The following is a 20,616-nucleotide window of genomic DNA, read 5'->3' on the forward strand; positions in this document are numbered from 1 at the left end:
GCAACTGTGACTGCTACCGAAATCCATCCGATTCTCCCTCCTGTGCCTAGGGTGCTCCCAAAAAACCCTGAAACCACTCAGGTGTGGGTATCAAAAGGCACATGGCAGACAGAAATACCCTAAAGCCAGGCGTCAAGTGTAGTTTTGCCTTTGTCACTTGCTTGAATGGGACTTTTTCTTCACTTAAATTACATGGGGTATGTATGAAGAGCTTTCAGAGTAAAATGTAACCCTGTGATCATCTGTACCCCAGACAGGTGCAAACTTGTTTAAATAACCTTGGAATGGAATAACCTTGATTCTCCAGCTGATCTTAAATTTATGTTGTTTTTTGACAGCATTGTGACTTCACTTTGATTTTTAGCTCTAGCAGCCAGCTGGCATCTGAAGTGCATGCATGTGATGCCAGGCTCTATCAAGATTTGTGGGGTGCAGCGCTAGAGCAATACAGGAAATGACTAGCCAGGTTAATGCTCCTTAGTGGTGTTTTTTTGTTTTTGTTTTCCAAGGATTGTTTGAAAGAGGAAGGCCTGTTTAGTGGCTTGAGAAATAGACTTGTGAGACTCTGAAGAAAAATAAAATGTATTTCTGTTCCTTGCCTTGTTCTGGGGAATTTGGGTCATTTAATACTCCAGAATTGCTGCGTCCCTTAAGGTACTTGTAAACATTGAAGTTGACTTGTAAAAGGCATTACTACTTAGTTCTACAAATATTTAATAATGTGTACTATGGGTTGCATAAATACAGCAGGAAATATAAGGGGGAAAAATCTGTGGTGTTCAGTTTTGTTTACTAGACTTCAAATTTTTTCTCATTACTTCATGAAATTCTTCTCTAATTCAATCTTTGTCTTTTGTCTTTGCTGCCTTGCAGGGTTGGTACAGTAGGCCTCACTAAACTTAGCTGCAACTAAGAATTTCTCCTACATCAACTGAGTTAAGGCTGATGCTCTTGTGGAATGTGGATTAAAAGTGCGTGCTAAGTTCCAAATTTCCATTTGAGAAGCGGAGAAAGTAAATGTACCACAACCACCAGCATCAGGACAGCAAACCAAGGGACAAAGAATTTGATCCACAGTGTTGATATATGTTAACTGGTTCACGTGTTGCTTAAAAGACGTTTGCTGGGGGGCGAGAAGTGGACGTCAGCTGTGCGAAGTCATTTTGTTTACAAAAATGAGGGCTTCTTTGGAAACAGCAGACATTGCCATTGTGGCACTGTACTTCGTGCTTGTAATGTGCATAGGTTTTTTTGCCATGTGGAAATACAATCGGAGCACCGTAAGTGGCTACTTTTTGGCAGGGCGTTCTATGACCTGGGTGGCTATTGGTGCATCTTTATTTGTGAGCAATATTGGAAGTGAACATTTCATTGGGCTCGCAGGATCTGGAGCGGCGAGTGGATTTGCAGTGGGTGCATGGGAATTCAACGCCTTAATGCTTTTGCAGCTTTTAGGATGGGTCTTCGTCCCAGTCTACATCCGGTCGGGAGTATACACCATGCCTGAATACTTGTCCAAGCGTTTTGGAGGGCATAGAATTCAAATATATTTTGCAGCATTGTCTCTAATTCTTTATATCTTCACCAAACTCTCAGTTGACTTGTATTCAGGGGCACTTTTTATTCAAGAATCGCTAGGTTGGAACCTCTATTTGTCAGTTATCCTCCTTATTGGAATGACTGCACTGTTGACTGTGACTGGAGGTCTTGTGGCTGTCATCTACACAGACACCCTTCAAGCTCTGCTTATGATTATTGGTGCCCTCACACTTATGATCATAAGTATTACGGAGGTTGGTGGGTTTGAAGAAGTTAAGAGAAGGTACATGTTAGCGTCACCAAATATTACATCTATCTTGTTAACCTACAACGTTTCCAGTATCAATTCCTGCAATGTCGACCCAAAGCCTGATGCTCTTAAAATGTTGCGCGAGCCAACAGATGAAGATATTCCCTGGCCTGGATTTCTGTTGGGACAGACCCCAGCTTCTGTCTGGTACTGGTGTGCTGATCAAGTCATAGTTCAGAGAGTTTTAGCTGCAAAAAACATTGCTCATGCCAAAGGATCCACTCTGATGGCAGGCTTCTTAAAGTTGCTGCCGATGTTTATTATAGTTGTCCCAGGGATGATTTCACGAATACTGTTTGCAGATGATATCGCCTGCATTAATCCGGAACACTGTTTTCAAGTCTGCGGGAGCAGAGCCGGATGCTCTAACATTGCCTACCCACGTTTGGTGATGAAACTTGTGCCGGTTGGTCTGCGGGGACTGATGATGGCTGTGATGATCGCTGCACTGATGAGTGACTTGGACTCGATATTCAACAGTGCCAGCACCATATTCACGCTTGATGTCTACAAACTCATTCGGAAGAGCGCGACGTCTAGAGAACTGATGATTGTAGGAAGAGTCTTTGTTGCGTTCATGGTAGTTATAAGCATTGCCTGGGTCCCAATAATTGTAGAAATGCAAGGTGGTCAGATGTACCTTTATATTCAAGAGGTAGCAGACTATTTGACCCCACCGGTGGCTGCTCTGTTTCTTATGGGTATCTTTTGGAAGCGTTGCAATGAGCAGGGGGCTTTCTATGGTGGAATGGCTGGGTTTGTTCTTGGAGCGGTGCGGTTGATACTGGCATTTATCTATCGTGCTCCGGAGTGTAACCAGCCGGATACTAGGCCAAGCTTTATCAAAAACATCCATTACATGTATGTTGCGACAGCTCTGTTCTGGATCACTGGGATTGTGACCTTTGTGGTAAGCCTCCTCACGCCTCCGCCTACGAAGGAGCAGGTTCGGACAACCACTTTCTGGGCTGTGAAAAACAGGAATGTAAAAGAGAATGCCGCAAAGGGGGAGCTGTACAAAGCGCAAGAAAAGAGCATCCTCAAGTGCAATGAAAACGCTAACCATATCATTCCAAATGGCAAATCGGAAGAAAATATTAAAAATATTAAGCCAGAGGATATCAATCTTCTGGTTACTTGCAGAGATGACAGCAACCCAGTGAGTTCTGTGAGTCACTCTGAAGTTGAGACACCAGTTGATTGTTATTCAAATGGACAAGTGGCTTTGATGGGGGAGAAAAAGCATGAGGAAGAGGCTGATGAGAGAGACAGACATTTGAAATTCATAGATTGGTTCTGTGGCTTTAAAAGTAAAAACATGAACAAGAGAGCTGTTCGGGAGATGGAGGAAGAGACTGTTTGTTTACAAATGCTGGAAGAGACTCCAAAAGTTAAACTATTACTAAATACTGGACTGGTCTGTGTCTGTTCGCTTGGAATATTCATGTTTGTCTATTTCTCTTTGTGAGTGAATAGTGAACTTTTTAAGGGTATGGCTAAACATACAGAAGTTGATACAGGTCTCTGGAGATTTTTTTCGGGGTTTTTTGTTTGTTTTTCTGTTTGTTTGTTTTTTTCCTTTTCAAAGAACATAACTGCAACCCAGGCATTGTTTACGCTATAATTGTAAGATCAACTCAACTTTAGCCTATTTAGAGACCATTTGAGACATGTTTTCCTATCTCTGCTGAAGGCAGAATGTGTCGTGTGGTGTCTTTTTTTTCTTTTTTCCATTTTGTCTTTTTTTTTTCCTTTTGCAGTACTAACCTTTTGTATTTCCATGTATAAATATACCAAAGGCAGGCAGGTGGCTGTGTTTGAAGTCAGGCAGTTACAGAGCCCAGTCAGCATTAGGGTGCAGATAACAAGTAATCATTTACTGATGTGTAAAATCTAAATGATTAAAGCTGTGTTGAAAGATTTTTTTAAATATTAGGCTGCGATGTATGTCATAGTGTAGTTGTTCTTTGTAACATAGCTATATTACTTGGCTATCTTAGCACTTTTTAATTTTGCTCACTGCTTCTAGGTTTTTTCAGTTTCTCATTTCTCTTATGGCAACAACAGGATGATATTTTGTCTCATCTTGTAGCACTGAAAACATAATAGCTGTTAGTAGCTTTCTATAATTTTCTCTGTAAGAAAATGCTTGTAGCTTCATTTTTATCCACTGCAAATTCCATTACTGAAAAGTTGCTGTATTTAAAAAAAAAAAAAAGCAAAGAAAAACCAAACCAACCTGGAGATGACAAACTGGCAATGGAGGAGAGGGGAAAAGGAAAAAAAGAAATACTCTTTATTTGGGTTTTGTAGAATATTGAAACAGAAGAGTATATATTCAGCCTCTTCAGTCCCTAAAACTTTAGGACACAATTAGGGTTAGCCTCTTTTTACAGAAAAATCTGTATGTAGGTTCTACCACATGAGGAAAAAGAGAAGTGTGAGACTTGCATGTCTTCAGTTTGGTAAGCACACTGAAGAACAACTCTTCCTCTGCTGCGTACGTCTAGAAGGAAATACTCTGCAGCCCTACCACTGCTGCATACTGAGTCTGTAAGGGGAGAAAAACAAGTGGGAAGATAAGAGGAAAGGGAAGTGGGGGAAAGAGGTGGAAGTGGTCCTTATTTTCCAGAGCCCTTTTGCCTCATGTCTTCTCACACTTACCCTTTCACCCTGTCAAACATTTTTTTTTTTTTTTAAGGAATGACTCCTGAGGGAGCCAGGAGATAAGGAGCGCGTGTGGTTGTAATCTGTGTCAGCAATTGAGGTCTGCCCTTACGATTATTCAAAAGAAAAAGTGAAACTTTTCCCAGGCGATCACAGATGATCCGTGGGTCTTGAGATGCTGAGGTTCTTTTCTCCCGAAGGATGGATGCCCAAGGCAGGGATGAACAGTTTCTAGGTGTGCAGGACATGTGCGTGCAGTAACTCTGTGGAGCTCAGCAGACTGAAAGGTTGCAGAGCTTGGTCCACTTCCCCCTTGGTAAAGCAGGAGAATGTGTTGCCATCCTGGGTGCTCTCGCCCCTACACTAAACCAAGTCAGGGCTTGTTTTTGGGCGCAGAGGCCAGCCAACAGTGTGTGGCTGCACTCGTAGTGTTAAACTCCCTTACCCTCCAGGACAGAGTGGTCATATCCAGGCTTCCCATGAAAATAATTCCTCCGTTTGTCTTTGCTCCTGAGCTCATCTAGGGAATTGTTTGTGAGAGCGTGAACTCGCTGGGCCAAAAATGGTCTAAGGGACCGTGCTGACAATTCAACAGCATCGATTCAAGGGTCCAGAAACATTTCCTTGGCACAGTATAATTTAATAATATAAACAAGAACCAATACCTGTGGGTGAAATAGTTCTGTAGAGATGAAATTTGGGTTAATCCTGCCATCAGTTGCTGGAGAAAGTCTGCTTTTCAGTACAGTGGTGCTGTAAATAAAAACAAGTAGTTTTTAGTAGTATGATGTACAATACATATTTTCAGATAAAATCATTAACTTCTTTTGTGGTTTGTTTGTTTTTCTTGTTTTTAAATCATTTGAATCCCATTAATTCTGAGACTTCAGACAGAGGCCAAGATGTCCTACCTTTCTCCCCTTTGTTTAGTTGCTGCTGCTGGAAAGTGGACTACTCTAACTGGAAATACAGTAATAAGTGTAGGAGCAGTGTTGCAATATATGTAGAAGAGGAAAGTTACCATACCTGAGTCTTGATGTTAATACCAGTGTGACAAGACACATTTTCTTATTTGTGTGGCTGGCTTCATTCAGAAAAATATTTAAAATTCTTCATAGAATCATAGAATGCTTTGGGTTGGAAGGGACCTTTAGAGGTCATCTAGCCCAACCCCCCTGCAGTGAGCAGGGACAGCTTTAACCAGATGAGGTTGCTCAGAGTCCCATCCAACCTGACCTGGAATGTTGCCAGGGATGGGGCCTCTACCACCTCTCTGGGCAACCTGTTCCAGTGCTTCACCACCCTCATTGTAAAAAATTTCTTTCTAATGTCTAGTCTAAATCTATTCTTCTTTAGTTTATATCTGTTATTCCTTGTCCTGTCACAACAGGCCTTGTTAAAAAGATTCTCCCCATCCTTCCTGTAGGCCCCCTTTAAGTACTGGAAGGTCGCAATAAGGTCTCCTTGCAGCCTTCTCTTCTCCAGGCTGAACAACCCCAACTCTCTCAGCCTGGCCTCATAGGAGGGGTCTTCCAGCCCTCAGATAATTTCTTCTTAGTGGTAAAATTGTAGTATGTGAAATATGGTAATGGCATCTCAAGTTAATTCATTAGTGGGCTGAGCTGGGAAGAACGGTACTATAAGGAAGATGTAAAACATAGTTAATTGTTTCTGTGCAGGATACAGCAATCTAGGGCACAATTTGATCGTAGTGGGATGAAAAATAGGAGCTTGTGGAGTTGTGTAAAGGAGCGTAAAGTAAGTCTCAGTCCAACAATACCTTCTTGTAAAGGCTTTCAGAAAGCCTTGAAAAGGTGAATATGCCTAATTTGACACAGGGAAAGAGAGACTTGTGTGCCTGGCACTGTCCCCTAGTAACTTGGCATGTCTTTCTATCAGTGACTGGTAGTTGTATTTTCCAGACCAGTCCTCTTTGCTCTCAAATATTAACAAATGCGTTGCCACCTAACCTGTGAAGCCAGGTTAGCTCAGGGACCCTTTTGCTTGGCTGCCATTGCTTCATCTGTGCTTGCTTTTTTTCCCAGGGTGCCTTACATGGTTATGAAACTGAAGGCATGGCTTTTATTGCCACCTGAAGAGTGGTTTGCTTATAATGGCTTTTCCCAGCTTGTTTTTCCTCCTCTCCCCGCCCCCCCCCCCCCCCCCCAGTCATTTGCTATTTATAGAGAACACTGTTTAAAGAGTTATTACACAGGATGTCTACAGTCAGATCCATGGTGAAATTACCTTTTGACCGTGGTAGGGAGTCATGATCCTTTGCAAATGTACAGTGCAGCCTTTGACTGATCTGAGATACTCCGTCTCCCAGCTAATGTATTCTCACTTTTGCTGAACTAACAAGTTGCCACATTAATCACGGTGGTAACTGGCAGTCAGGCAAGATCTTAACAAAAATACTTTGCACCCCCCCCATCTTTAGACCTGTTATTGTGAAGAAGCTTTTAAGAGAAAAAGCACTGGAGAAATAATTTGCTTAAGTTGTTTGAAAATGTGTTTCTATGCTACTCTCTGCCTAATGCCGACCTCTTCAGTTGTATTCTGTTTTCATGTCTTAGAGGTCACAGAACTTGCTAATGTTCTTTGCTGCATATAACCACTCAATAAAAGGCCTTTATTAGGGGGGAAAAAAAAACATCATAAGGCTTCAAGCAAACTGTCAATTGGTGAGCCAAGTACCTTGCCCTGTGTTATGGACCTCAGTATAAGAAGTTGCTTGAGGGTTTTTTATAGCGTAAACAAGTCTTTGCTAATCTTCTGATCATGATCTGCATGGAAGAGGTGTTAACCCAGGTTAATACATTTTGGTTTAAACACCAACTTTTTGGTTGGGTAAAACTACAAAAGTGTCTCCCATAATGGACAATCAGTTCCATAAAGTTTAATGCCCGGTCTCCTCCTTGGTGGGACTGGCTAGTCGTGCAGGGGTAGACCCAGGAGGACATGTGCTTCTGTCTCACAGCGATTGGTTTATTTATTGCCTTGAGCTTAGAATGAGAGCCTTGAAAAACTTACTTTGGAATGACACCTTTTTTTGTTGTTATTTCCCTTAACTTATTTTTCTGTCAAGATATTTGAGTTTTCTCCCAGAAATTTGTTAGAAACCTTTTATTTAAAAATGAAAATAAAAATAAAAAAGGAAAAGGCTTCTTGAGAGCTTAATAGTACATTCTGGGAGACTATTCTTATTTAGTATTTTTTTTTAAATGAATGATTTGATGCTATTCTCTACCAAAGTTTGGGGTGTTTTTGTTGTTTTTGTTATTTTTCCTGTTAGCTTTTACTAATACCTGAAAGGAAGCGGTGAGAGATTGTGAGAAATTAAAATGGCCTTCAGTATATGGCTTGTGTATTTTCTACTTCTCTTCTGTGTTCCCCTTTCCACTCTAATCCCAGAAGGGCCAGCATGAGACTTCTGATGCAAGTCATGAGAGTACTGTAACTGAGTAGTGAAAAGGATTTCCCACAAGGTTACAGTGAAGCAGGCAGAGCCATCAAAGGATCTCTGTGCGAACAGTTAAAGCAGAAGATGCTTACAACTTTAAAACGTACAGCTTTATTTTTTTTATATATATATTTTTTTAAATCCTAAGATAAAGGAGGTGTTGGGAGATGCTCCCTTTCAGAGAAATACGTGGAAGAAGTTAGAGTTGCTAAGCTCTAGCTTTCATGAGGAAATCTTTGGATTTAGCATGTACAGTGAAGCAAAAATACTCATATGTTAATTTGGTATTCTGTATGTTCTGTGCCCTTAAATGTAATCGTTTTGAAAATAAAACTAACCTTGTTATGTGATGTTAAAAAGCAGACTTGTGTGCAATGTTTTAAATTTTTTTTAAGAAAATGTTTGTATATAATTAAATGGTTTAATGTGCTTTAATTGGCCTAAGGTAAAGAGTAGTCCTAGAATGTAAACATATATAATTAGGATTTCTGATTTCACTGTGAGATCTCTGAACTCTTGTTTTGCAAAGTGGTTTGTTTTGTTTACAAAACACTTTCTATTATTTCTTTTATGGTGTTGGTTTAAAGGCATTTGCTTCACTTCTGTTCTAATATTGAATTCATGGTATAGTGACATCTGGTGACACTTAGCATTATCAGTTTCACTGTGTAAAGTCAGACACTTTGAGCAAAAATGGTAATGATATGACAGTTCTCTGTGTCTATGAATACACGTTTTTAAATGAGGTGGTTATAAAAATAGTTGCTGTGCAAAATGTTAGTAGTCTTCTTCAAGAAGAACGCAAATTTTCTAATATCACTAGAGCAGTCTCTTCATTCATCTTCTTGTTTTTAAAGCACAGTGTCAAAGTGATGCTGCTTTACCTTGTATCTCTGATATGTTTTTTTAGATATCTGTGAAGTATTTGTTTTTTGTTGCTGTTGTATTTTTCTGCAGATTTTATATAAAATACCAGTTAATGAACTGCCTTTTTGTGTTTTTAACTATTCAACTAAAATACATTTCAGACCAAAACCAAATGATATCATATAGCATTTGAAACCTGCCTTTTTCCTTGTCCCTTGTTTTTTTGAAATAAGCCAAATGGGCATGTAGATAAGATCACTATAATGGATCCAGGTCTCTTTTGGTAAAGTGTTATTTAAAGGTCTGTCAAGATCTTATAAGACAATATACTGAAAAAAATTATTGTAGTAGGAATATAGATTTAGAAGTGTTAATGAGATTAATACAGCTTAATTATATTGTAAGTTGCTACTGTCCATAATGACAAGCTTTTTGTCATAGAAACGATGTATGATAAATTAATTTTGGTCTAGTGTATAGAATTATCATAGTGCTATAAATCTTTGAAGTAAATCTGATGCAAAATTTTCATAGTTAGCGTTGCTGGCCCTGTGTATACTGTTCTTTGTATACTGTATGCATATTATTTTGCCTACTGCATTAGTCTTCAAACTAAAACTCTTATTAGAGAGTATTTGGATTTGGACTGTGTTTCTTGCAGTTTACATTCCTTTACCATGGCATTTTGTCCTGTCTAAAAGTATTGTATGGAAATGTTTAAAACTTCTGTACAAAGTTTCAAATAAAAATAGAGGAAAAAAACCCAAAACAGAATAGATATTTGTGAAGCTATTTTGGAGAACTTGTCCATAATTACATCATATGTATTCTTACTTGCAGTCAGTGTTGCATCCCTATAAAGATACTTCTTGTTTTGCCCCCATTATTAAAAGGCAGACCTCTTGAAGCAGGGCATGGGCGTTTGGTTAGAGAAGTAAAAAAAAAAAAAACCAAAAAAAAAAAACCCCAACCAACCAACCAAACTAAATTCTTCTTGCAGTTTTAAAGAATCTAAGGATCCAAAACTTGGTTGTGGAATCTGGCTGCAAAACTTGAGGCCAATTCATGTTGTGGGGAGGTGAGGCTGGGGGTGGGCTGGACTGATCTTTCTATGACCTGAAGCTCAGGATGCTGGCAGAGCAGGGCTAGCCACCTGAAGCACCTTGCAGAGGAGCAGCTTGCATGCAAAACAAAATACAGGTGAGCCCTCATTTAGGAGAGTAGCCTTGCTGGATATTGTGCAAAATTCTGTGGTGCTTCCCACCCCTGCCTTCTTTAAATGCCATGTTCAGCTGCTGCTTAACCGATTCTTGAGTGGGACAGGCACCTTCTTACTTGGTTCTGGAGTGTCCTTAAATACCTCCAGTTGTGCTTCGGTATCCTTCTGGGACTGCCCCAGCCTGGGTGCCTTGGTGTCTGTCTTGTGCTTATTTCTGACTGCAATCTAGGAATCAGTCCTGGTGCCCCAGTCCTCCAAGGAGCCTGTGCCAGCAGTCATGCTCTGAGAAGGAAGTGTGTGATGCCATCTTCTCCCTTGTAGGAAGCAGTTAGAGCTTGTGGTCGTCAGTGCTTAGATAGTTGCCTTTGGGGAGGGAAGGATACCTTCTCATGATTTTTATTTAAAAAGATTGAAACACTGGCATGGTTCTGGAAGCAGAGACCAAACATGAGTCTTCCACTTCCTTCTCCCCCTTGTCCCTCGCCCATAAGGATGTATTTGAACTCATAGCCATGGAAAGTGCAGTGTGAATCATGACTTCTTCATTGGCCAGTGGTGATAGTTCAGCAAGGAGGGGGGCAGGCCTGGTGGTTAATCACCTGTGGATTGGGGATGAAGGTGTCCTTCTAGAGATGGGATGTTGGCATCTTTTAGAGATGGGTACGTTGGCAAAAATTGTGGGAAGGACACTAAAGCCAGATTTTCAGCTGCAGAGGAAATGTTGCATCTGTCAAAATTATTCTTGGTATTCTCTTCTTTTGCTGCTGTGTTTTAAAAGAAAAATGGAAGCTGTTGGTTGGTTGGTTGAAGGAATGGGTACAAAACATCCTTGGAGAGGAAGCTTTGGATTTGGGATGAAAAAATAAGCAGAGCTTCCGGCCTGCAGACTTGGTTTGGATTTGTGATTTCCAGGAGTGGGAGGGAGGGAGTGGGACTCCTGTGTTTTTATTAGTTAGCTGTTAATTAATTGGTTATCTAATTAGTTTATTGGGTGATTCTCTCTGTTCAGTGAGCAGCTTTCCATTTCATTGATTTTAAAAGAGGCTCAAGAAGCCTCTTTGTCACCAGCTGGTTCCATTTGTATTAGTTAGCAAAGACTCTGCCAATCCCTAATTTACTGATGTCTGAGGCTTTAATGCTTCTTTGGGTGTGGAATCCTGGCCCAGGCAAGTTGTGGGCAGGTTCAATAAATGCTGTAGCAGCATTTATTTTGAGGGTTCACTGGAAAAAAACCCAAGGAAATGGTGGTAATGAGTACTCTTTGCCTGTTGGCTCTGCAGTGAACTCTCCCTCCTTGGATGTGGCTGTCCCAGTTTGCCCTGTGCTTGTTTCCATGCCAGGAAAGTGAACCAGCCAGGAGGTTTCAGCTCTGTGATTTCTTCCTGCCTGTCTAGCAAGCACGTTTAATTAGATTGTGCATAGTGATTTTTCTTTTTCGATGTTGTTGGTTTTTTTTTTTTTGAGGTGTTCATAGCCTGATAGAAGTGAGGTGACAATTTGACTTTATGGTTGTGATGCTGATAACCCTTAAACTTGTCAGCAACTATTTTTAATACTTATCAGAACCATGAAACTAGTTTTCTAAGTTAATTTTGGGTATCCCAGTATATATGCTGTGGTGCACAGGAGAATTTGAGCAAGAAATTGTCAAGGTTGACTTTCAGTTGTGCATACCAGTTGGTCAAAACAGTGCAACTTCCACCCTGAACACTATTCTGGTTTGGAGCTGAAGAGAAGTTGCTGTTCTGCAAAAGCATGAGGATTTAAAAATTACGGCTATGGTCCTAACACACTCTTTGGAAAGTTTTTTACTAACCATGTTCAGTTTTTTCTTAGCTCTGACTTTTCTTTGTTCTTCTACAGCAGTAAGGATGTGTGTGATAGGTATAACAGCAACATGTTAGGAACCAGATCTCTAGTCCTTAAAAGATTCTCTCATAGAAGGGAGCTCTTCAGTGGCTTAGACTAGTCTGGATGGTGCTAGTGGTACACCCTAGGTCTGGAGCATTGGGGACTTGGTTGGAATATATCCTGACACCCGACTGCTACAATAGATGCTTTGGACAGTTGCAGGTATTTCTCCCAAGTCTGGACTATTTCTGGCACTCTGAGGCTGGACGCCTCCAACCCAGAGAATGTGAAAATTAACTGTATTTGGCCTTCACAGCTGTGACTCTCAAGCAAACTAGTGTTTGTCTTCTGGAAGCCATGCCGTTTCCTTTGCTGCCGTGCAGATTTCCCCCAATTACAGACATGTGAAAGGCTATTTGAAACATGCTGAAAGTGCCCAGAGCAATTACACTGGAATAACCTCTGCGGGTTCAGAGCTGCCTGTGCCGTGAGCAAGCTATTGCCTGCAGGGGAAGAGTACCAGGCTCAGTATCGCATGGCAGGGAGGTGGCTTGGGTTGCGAACTCTGGTCATGTTGTGTGCCGTTTCCAACACACTGAAGCCCTTCTCCTTCTTCATACCACTGACTTTGCCCCTGAAGCATCCAGGGAAGAAAACGGTAACAGCAGCAGGGTGATGGTGGTTTGATTAGTGTCCCTTCCCCAAAGTGCACAGAAGCTGGTGAATGGAGGTGCCAGGCAGCTGAAGGAGCGATTAGCTCTGTGTCCAGGCAGCCTTTTCTTGTTGAACACTTGGGACAAGGGGATGATGGGCTTCAGCTTACCTTGGAATAGCAGCCATCACTTTTGGACCCTTTCTGTCAGTGTCTGTAAATCTTCCAAGCTGGTGTTAAGTATGTGGGTGAATAGAAAAGCTTAAAAGGAAGTTGATGAGAGAAAATACTAGGGGAGACATACACACAGTGTGTGGAGATGGAAACAAGGCTGAGTTAGAGGGGAGAGATTGAAAGAGCGAGCTTATTTGGGAATAGATACCTTATCCAGAATTAAAATCCTTATTTAAAATTAGTCTTGAGAAATTTAGTAGTATAGGTGACATGCTTGAGAAGTAAGCTTCCAAACTTAAATTCCAACTTAATTCTGGTGCTGGGTTGTATGCGTTATTTTTCATCCACAGCCTGTTGTCATAGGAATTATGTCATATTAAACATCTTACTAGGTAAAATTGCACCACAAGACCTCTTATCCAGAGGAGACATAACCAGCTTTCTCAAGAAAGTAAACTGTAAGTCAGCTGTAATCTTGGAAGATGGGGAGGAAGAAAGAGCAAAAATTCTGCTCTCCATGGTGGTTAAAATCCTGAATGCATCTAAAAATACTGTTGTGCACAGGTTTTCTTTTTTAAACTTGTCTAAGGATGCTTTGATGCAGATCTTGATTAGACTAGGCTGTGCGGTTAAGTCTGGCTTTACATTTTGCTTACCTCGGGGTCTTCTGAAGGTGGATCTGTGAGGTTGGGCAATTGCAGTCCAAATGCTTGAGGAATCAAAGGGAAAGTTTGAGAAGTCAGAAGACGTTCCAGGGTATCTTAAAACTGGCCACTCATTGCTTTGGGGAGAGGAATTGGTGACCTGAGTTGACAAACTGCAACCATGTATGCCTTCGCGAGGTGCTGAGGAAGAGGTTTGTCAGCGAGAAGTACGGAGATGGTGAAAGAAGCACTGGCTTCTTGACTGTGGTTCCAGCTTCTGTATCACAAGACTGGAGAAGGTTTCTTTTCCTGTCGCCTTCCCCTTTTTCTGCTCCTACTGCTATCTTTGTCCTCTTCATTGGGATGTCTTCTGGTTTTCATCTTAAAGACACCAAAGGTGGAAACAACAGGAATTGAATGTGAGTGAGTACGTGCGTGTGCATGCATGTCAAAGGGCAGGGAGAAAAGGTGTTTGAAAATAACTCCGTCCATGTTTGGGTGGTTTTCTTTTTTTCCTTCCACTCTTGATTATTTAAGCTTAATGAGTACATAAAGTAAGCTTGATGAAATGTATTCACATCTAAAAGTCATGAGAGGAACAAAACGTACTTGTAATTTCTGGTAAGCTTGGTCTTAGCAAGTTTCTGGTAAGTGGACTTCAGCTGACCAGGAGTGTTAAATTGAAGTCCATGTTATAATTTATTGTGGTTGAGAAGAAGAGGGCACGTTTCTAAATGGAGTTTGAAGGAAGGTGTTTAACTGATTCTGAATTTGTGGCCAATTGTTACGTTAACTGTTTCTAGTAATAAACCTTGAAATGGCCCTGAATCATGAAGGATTTGGTTGCTGTTTACTTCAGCTTCTAGAGTTCTTCTTAGAAATTACCAAGACTATCAACTCTAAAATGAATTAAATTCAGCTAAGTTTAGTGTTGAGACTGATGTGTTAATTCAGCTGTGACTTGGTATTTATAGGGTACTTGTATTGCTTGGTTTTTAGTTCACTTTCTTTAATAATTTCCTTTGATCTTAAAAGTTGAGTTAAAAAAAAAAAGATATATTGTGGAATTTAGATTCTTTGAAGAAAGGTGGATTTCGGAACAGAAGAGATACTAGCATCACTGTGATTTTAAAAGTTGCTGCTGCTTCTGCATCCAAATCCCTGGGCTTCATATTCGCTTCAGGTGAAGTTGCTAGTTCCTTGGCTTGTACCCTGTTAAAATGCAAATTAAAGATCTGTTTTGAGGATGGGGTGTTATTTTTCATTCAGACTGAGTCAATTTTGATTACTCCCCCAAACTTATTTTTGGTGACTTGCCTGCTATAACTTTCTCACGATTTGCCAAATCAGTTTCTAGAATAGTATCATGCCTTTTTGTTCAATGTTTGTTGGAAATACGAAATGGTTATCACGTCCTGGAGCACCTGGGTTTCCCCCATTTGTTCCTTACTCTGTATCAGGAAAATTGTACTGTCATAGTTAGCGAAACCTCTGTCCCTCCCTAGTGCTGCCCTATGTTCAGCTTTCCCTAGACAGATCCCTCCCCACCCCTGCCTGGGTCTGAAATTCCAGGCAGGTGTCCAGGGTCCTCACATTTTTGTTGCTCAGTTTCCAGACATCCTGATTGTGCTCATTGGTCACGTGCAGGCCGTCTTTAGCAGGGGTGCAGCATGGCTCCCACATCTTCTGTTTGCTTGATCTACTGCTTTTATCTTTATTTTGATCTTTTCTGAATAGGATATCTCCTTCAGTGGTTGCACCCTACCTAGGACTGCTGTTCTGTGTTGTTTATGCTTTTATAGTAGTTGCAGCTTTGCATCTTGCACCCAGAGTTCAAGTTTGTTTCCTAGGCAGATGAAAAACAACCCTGCCACTAGCTGTGCTGTATGCCTGGCTATGGTTTTTACTAATATTAGCACTAATTTTTTCTTTGCTGTCCATTCTTAATCTGCTGATTGTTTTTTCATCTGTTTGCTGTGTCTTCTTGTGTACTAAAACAGGGTGTGACAATTAAATGACTCTTTCCAGCTTTCCCTTGTTTCTCATTGCAAAGCTCTTCCTCTTTCTTATGCCAGTGTTGATCTTGGAGAGTTCACAAACGTGTGTGTGGTGTTTTTTTTTTTTTCTTAATAATTTTCACTATTAAGTTTCTAGTGTTATTATTTTGTAGTAAATGACAGTAAGGAGTTGTTTTTCCCCCCAGTTTTGCTGCTTTTGAATTGCAGTTTTCTTCTAAACATAGATTTTGCATTCTTTGATTTCCACCTCAAGTAAATAATCTCAGAAGAACCTTTTGTAACTGTTTAACAACCAAAAAAAAGAGACATAATTTTATCCTACTATTACTACATTGAAGGGATAATCAAGCTAATTATGATGGATTTCTTTCTGTTTATAATTTAAGGAGATGGCCCACTGACTTTAAATGCTTCCTGTTGAACTGAGTAAGTGGCCAGAAGAACTTGAGTACAGTCCTAGCCCTAAAACTAAGTATTTGGTGTCTGCTTCCTTTTCTCTCTCTAAAGACTCTTTTTGAAGGAGCTTTCGTGACTTGAGAAGTCTTCTTATTTAGCCAGTTACGTTTTTTTCTGTCCCTTTGACTTTCTGCCTTTCGTGTGCTCCCTCTGGCCAGCTAATGAGATGGAAAATTGAGCAGTGGTGCAGAGTCCTTTCACGTGGCTCTCATTCCAGCCGCAGCATTGTCCTTCCCTTTACGATTGGGCAGGTGGCTCCATGTTTTTTAGGAGACATCAGCATTACAAAAGCTTTATTTCAAGCCCTTGCCATGTTTCTGGTCTGTCTCCAAGCTGTTCTTTGCAGCTTCGTGGCTGATGACCTCATGTCTGTTTGCCCTCCGGTAGAACAGAAGATACTTTTATCGTCAGAGTATTCCCCATCTTTTTTCTGTTTGCCTATTTTTAATACACTTGCTGGTTGCTATGTGAGTTCTGTATGACAGATAAAAACCATGCTATAGTTTTTATTCATGCTGGTGGTGTATAACTTCTCAAAAAGAGGTGGTTGGTGCAGTGTTGCAGTACTTGCTGGTTATTACTGTGCATTTGTGGCTTTGATCCTGGGCAGTAATTGATGGTGTGCCCCCATCCATTTCCATTTGCGCGGTCTGGTGAGATGCTGAAGAAGGCTGTGCGTTAAACAGCTTTGTGCTCACTTGGGTGATGATTATGCTAAGCTGAAAGACTGGCAAGGAGAAGGGAAGGAGCCAGAGGTATGGAGGAAGTGCTTAGGGCATGGTGTTCAGCTGTAGTTTGCATGACACCTGGGGCTATGTATAACTTCATAGGAATAGTGGAGTTTTAAATAAACTGGACTTTTTGTGGAAGGGTGCCTGGTGATCTCGATGCACGTAGTTCCGGCGGCATTGGCAGCAGCTGCGCGCGGTCTCCCTGGCAGTGCCGCTGCCTGGTGAACGTGGCTGCAGTGATCCTCATCTGTGGAGAAAGCCAACGATACACAGGAAGTGTGTTTTGTAATGTACCTCTGTTGTGATTGTTTTGCCTGGTAGATACAGGGTTGACATGCTAGTTAACATGTTTCTTCTGAGCAGCTGTAAGTTTAAAAAATGTGGGGGTAGAGGAATGGGGAATTTTGATCTGTAGACAACAGTCCTCCAGTTACTTCTTTTAGGTGCAGTTTTCCAAGGAAAAGCCCTTGGACAGTCTGCAGTGACCTCCCTCCTCTTCCTTCCATGGCTTGATCCGGTCCGTAGGGCTGTACCTTTCTGAGAACAAGGTAACTACTTGTGGCCGAATGATAGTGAACTATGTTCACTAACAAAGTTCACCAAGTTCATTAAGGGTGAAGCCAGTTGAAAGGGATCTGGCTTGACTATGCACGCAGGAGGGGGAACCAGAGCTAGAATTACATACCAGGGCTTACGCACACTTGTTAGCACTTTCTGCTCTCCTCCAGCATGGATATCCTGGCACTGGCTTCCATTTTCTCCTTTTCTCTCCCCCATCTTTGCTTCCCCACATCTGTGGTACTGGAATTAGTGCTGGCTGTTCAGGAAAAAATGTTGTGGCTCCTGGGTTGGGAGCCAGGCAATACCATTTCCTACGTCCTCAACTGGTCTGGCTCTGAGGCAAACCAAGGAACCTGTGTCTGTGGATATTATGGTTAGCAAAAGCTTGCCTATATATAGTTTGGTTGATGGCTTTAGGCAAGCTATGATAAACCATGATCTTTTTTGGAGTGGAAGAATGAGAGGGATTACAGTGACAAGCTTTCAAAACCAACAATTAGTTTATGTTTTCAAAGTATGTCCACAAGTGGGGAGGTTGCAAAAACGCGTAATATTTTACAATCCTTAATGTAGAAATCTGTGGCTTTCTTTTCTTGTTCTTTTTGTTTTGTTTTGTTTTTAAATATATGGGACTTGATCTTAGGCTTCATTGTGTTTAGAAACTGCACATCATGTTGGACATGCAGCCACTCAGGGAATGTGCTGATCTGTTGGCATGTATAAAAGAGACAAAAAGCTTGTGTGTCATTTGAGGGTATGAGGGATGTAGAGGAGTAAGCTTACCCAATAACTTTTAACTTCAATGTGCATGGTTGTTAAGAAGGGTATGTCAGACAACTCCACCACTAGACGTACAGCTGCTTGTCTAAAGGTCTCAATTAATTAAGATCTCTATTGAACAGAGCTCTGTTTATGGATCAGCATTTTTTATGCAAGTGGGAGACAAGTAGCAACAGTAAACTTAACAGTATTTTTATTCATTGACCTGACAGATTTCTCCTGTGTAATTGTCTGAGCACCATGGAGGCTTCTGCAACCTAACCGCACACAGCAGGCACAGTGGGAGAAGACTTGAATGGCAGATCGTATTGCTTTCCAAGAGTGTATTTTCAAGCCTAGGGTTGGAAGCACTACAGGTGTGCTGCAGTTCACAAAATATTAAAGCTCTTAGGTTAGCTGCCCTTCCTCTCCTAAAACCGCTCATTTCCCTTACTAATGTGGGCAAGTAAAATCCTAACGGTCAGTGTCAGATTCTTGTTTAAAACGTAAAACCTTTTAGACAGTAATGCATACCTTGGTGCCTGCTTCACAAACTCAGTTGTTCTTGTTTTTCTCTTCTTTCTTGAAGCCATATTTCTGGTTTGGTTCTTACAGCATTAAACTATGGATATCACTAGCAGCTCTGTTACCCTAGTTTTTGGCTTGTCTGTGTGAAGCTGCTGCTTCACAACAAATGAGGGTGTCTCACCAGTAGCTCCTGATTTGGATGGGTTTGAATGCTGAGATCCTGTGTTGATGGAAGCATAAAAACTGTCTAGAGTTTGGGCCAGCTTCTCTCACTTTAGTGCCGTGTAGGTTGAGCTAAAACAGCCATAAGGAGTTTGGGTAGAAATTCTTCATGGGGAAAGTCTTGAGAAAAGAGCCTCTGCTCCCCACTCTCCCCTTGTGTTTTGGCATTTGGGGCGGGACACAGTCAAGTAAAGCCGAGCTGCTACCTTTCTATGGCTGTTACTGATGTTTCTCCAATAGCAGAAGTGTGAAAGAACACTTTCCACTATGACAAAACAACACATGGGTATGACACAGAAGAAGAACTTTTGTTCTATGCTCTCTCCTAGTTGCTGGCATTATTGTGAAGACACTATTTGATCTTACTTGGCTTTTTTTGATTCTGTTCCTCACCTTCAGTCCTGTCAGCTCAGCCAACGGATTTGACAGTCACCCTTCGCACTCCTTGAGTACTGCTCGAAGTGCTAAGGGAGTAACGTGCCATAGCTGCTGCTTCAGAGTTCTTCTGTGATGGTATTTGCTTGTCCTTGGGTTTGTGGAAAGAGAGGACTGCATGTGAGTGCTTGGTGGTAGTTGTCAGACATATTAGAGGATGAAAAGTAATGCAAAATATGAACATAGAGAGAAGACTAAGAATCCAGTCTTGGAAGAAAATCCTTGTGGGATACTCCCTAGTATTTGAATCTAGGATGCAGAAGTATTTGAGAGATAAGATAGATTTAAAGGGGGGAATGAAAGTATTAACATGATCAGCATCATCAGCTGTAGCATCAACATGCGAGTGCCTACATGATTTTACGGAATCAGTTTTATGCTATTTTTCTAGCAAAGGGCTGTATAGTTGTGGTCTGCCTGTCCATCTGTCAGTCTCTCCTTCCTAAATTTTGAACACACTGGTTTTGTTCCAGGTAAGCTCAAACGAGTTTTGGAAATCTCAGAAATTCAGACTCCTGTAACATTTGTGGGAATGGCTTGCTTGTGGCAAAAGGCCAAAAAGAGAGTAAGGAGACATAATTAGTTCTGCAAACGTTTTGGGGAAGGAGGTCCTAAGCATGAAAGGTGCTTACTTGAAAGTCTAATGAGTGATAATGGAGGCAGCCATCCTAAGTCAACTGAAAAATAGTGTTATTCCTGATTTTGAGCTAATATGATTTAAATTAATATATATAATCCATAAAATCTCTTAATCCCTTCATCCTAACTTTTTGCACTGTGACAAGAGATACCTTTAGTATTTGTCTGTTGTGAGAAACAATGCATTGAAGAATTTTGGCAAGGTAGCAATATTTCTTCACATGTGGACATACTTGTCTGGTCCCTGCAATTGTTTTACAACACAATCTAAAAATATATTAAAAAAAAGCCCAGGATTTTTGCTGACCTTGTAACTGTTTAGGCACTTTGTGTTGAAACGAAATTTCCCAAACAGTTTATACAGCTGGAGAGAGGGGGATAAAATTTCTGATTGATACTGAGGGGGCAGTAGGTGTGATCACGAGATTGACTCTTGACTGCCACAGGGCAGTTAGGCCATGGAAACAAGAAAACGTTTCAGGCCGTTTGTACTTCAGGTCTTTCAAAGAGCAGTCAGTGTTGCAAAACCTCATGCACTGAACATCTCTGCTTTGCATTTGGAGGCTCTTTCATATCCCCTTGTATCCTCAGGAAAAGGAAAGAGAAACTTCACACGCCGGAGCATGGGCTGCACTGCATGTTGTGAGATTCTGGTATCACCTTTTCCCACCAATTTCCATTAAGGGATCTGGATATTAAACCACCCTTTTTCTTAGTCAAGTTGTACATCTCTCCCTTAGACTTAGGAAACTAACTTTCAGTCATCTTACACATAAGGTGATTGAAGGCTTACACAGGTTTTATTCTGGCTGAGAAGGGACGGTGAAATGATTATGGTGGTCTGATTTAACAAAATCTGAATAAAGCTGAAAATCAGCTCT

At 41.1% G+C, this 20,616-nt stretch overlaps 2 protein-coding genes across 2 annotated transcripts in view; both read left to right on the forward strand.

Annotated features, from left to right (window-relative positions):
* Positions 1-20,616, forward strand: part of MRPS6 (mitochondrial ribosomal protein S6) — a 47,188-nt gene that overhangs the window by 13,029 nt on the left and 13,543 nt on the right. The window lies entirely within an intron of this gene.
* On the forward strand, positions 893-3,529 carry SLC5A3 (solute carrier family 5 member 3). Its single transcript, XM_009478049.2, has one exon. It carries the CDS (start codon positions 1,176-1,178, stop codon positions 3,315-3,317), a length of 2,142 nt encoding a protein of 713 aa, XP_009476324.2. The 5' UTR covers positions 893-1,175; the 3' UTR covers positions 3,318-3,529.

This window comes from Pelecanus crispus, chromosome 1, assembly GCF_030463565.1.
Source record: "Pelecanus crispus isolate bPelCri1 chromosome 1, bPelCri1.pri, whole genome shotgun sequence".
NCBI lineage: Eukaryota > Metazoa > Chordata > Aves > Pelecaniformes > Pelecanidae > Pelecanus > Pelecanus crispus.

Coding starts and splice junctions, on each gene's coding strand:
- SLC5A3 (XM_009478049.2), top strand. CDS start 1,176: ATGAGGGCTTCTTTGGAAACAGCAGACATTGCCATTGTGGCACTGTAC.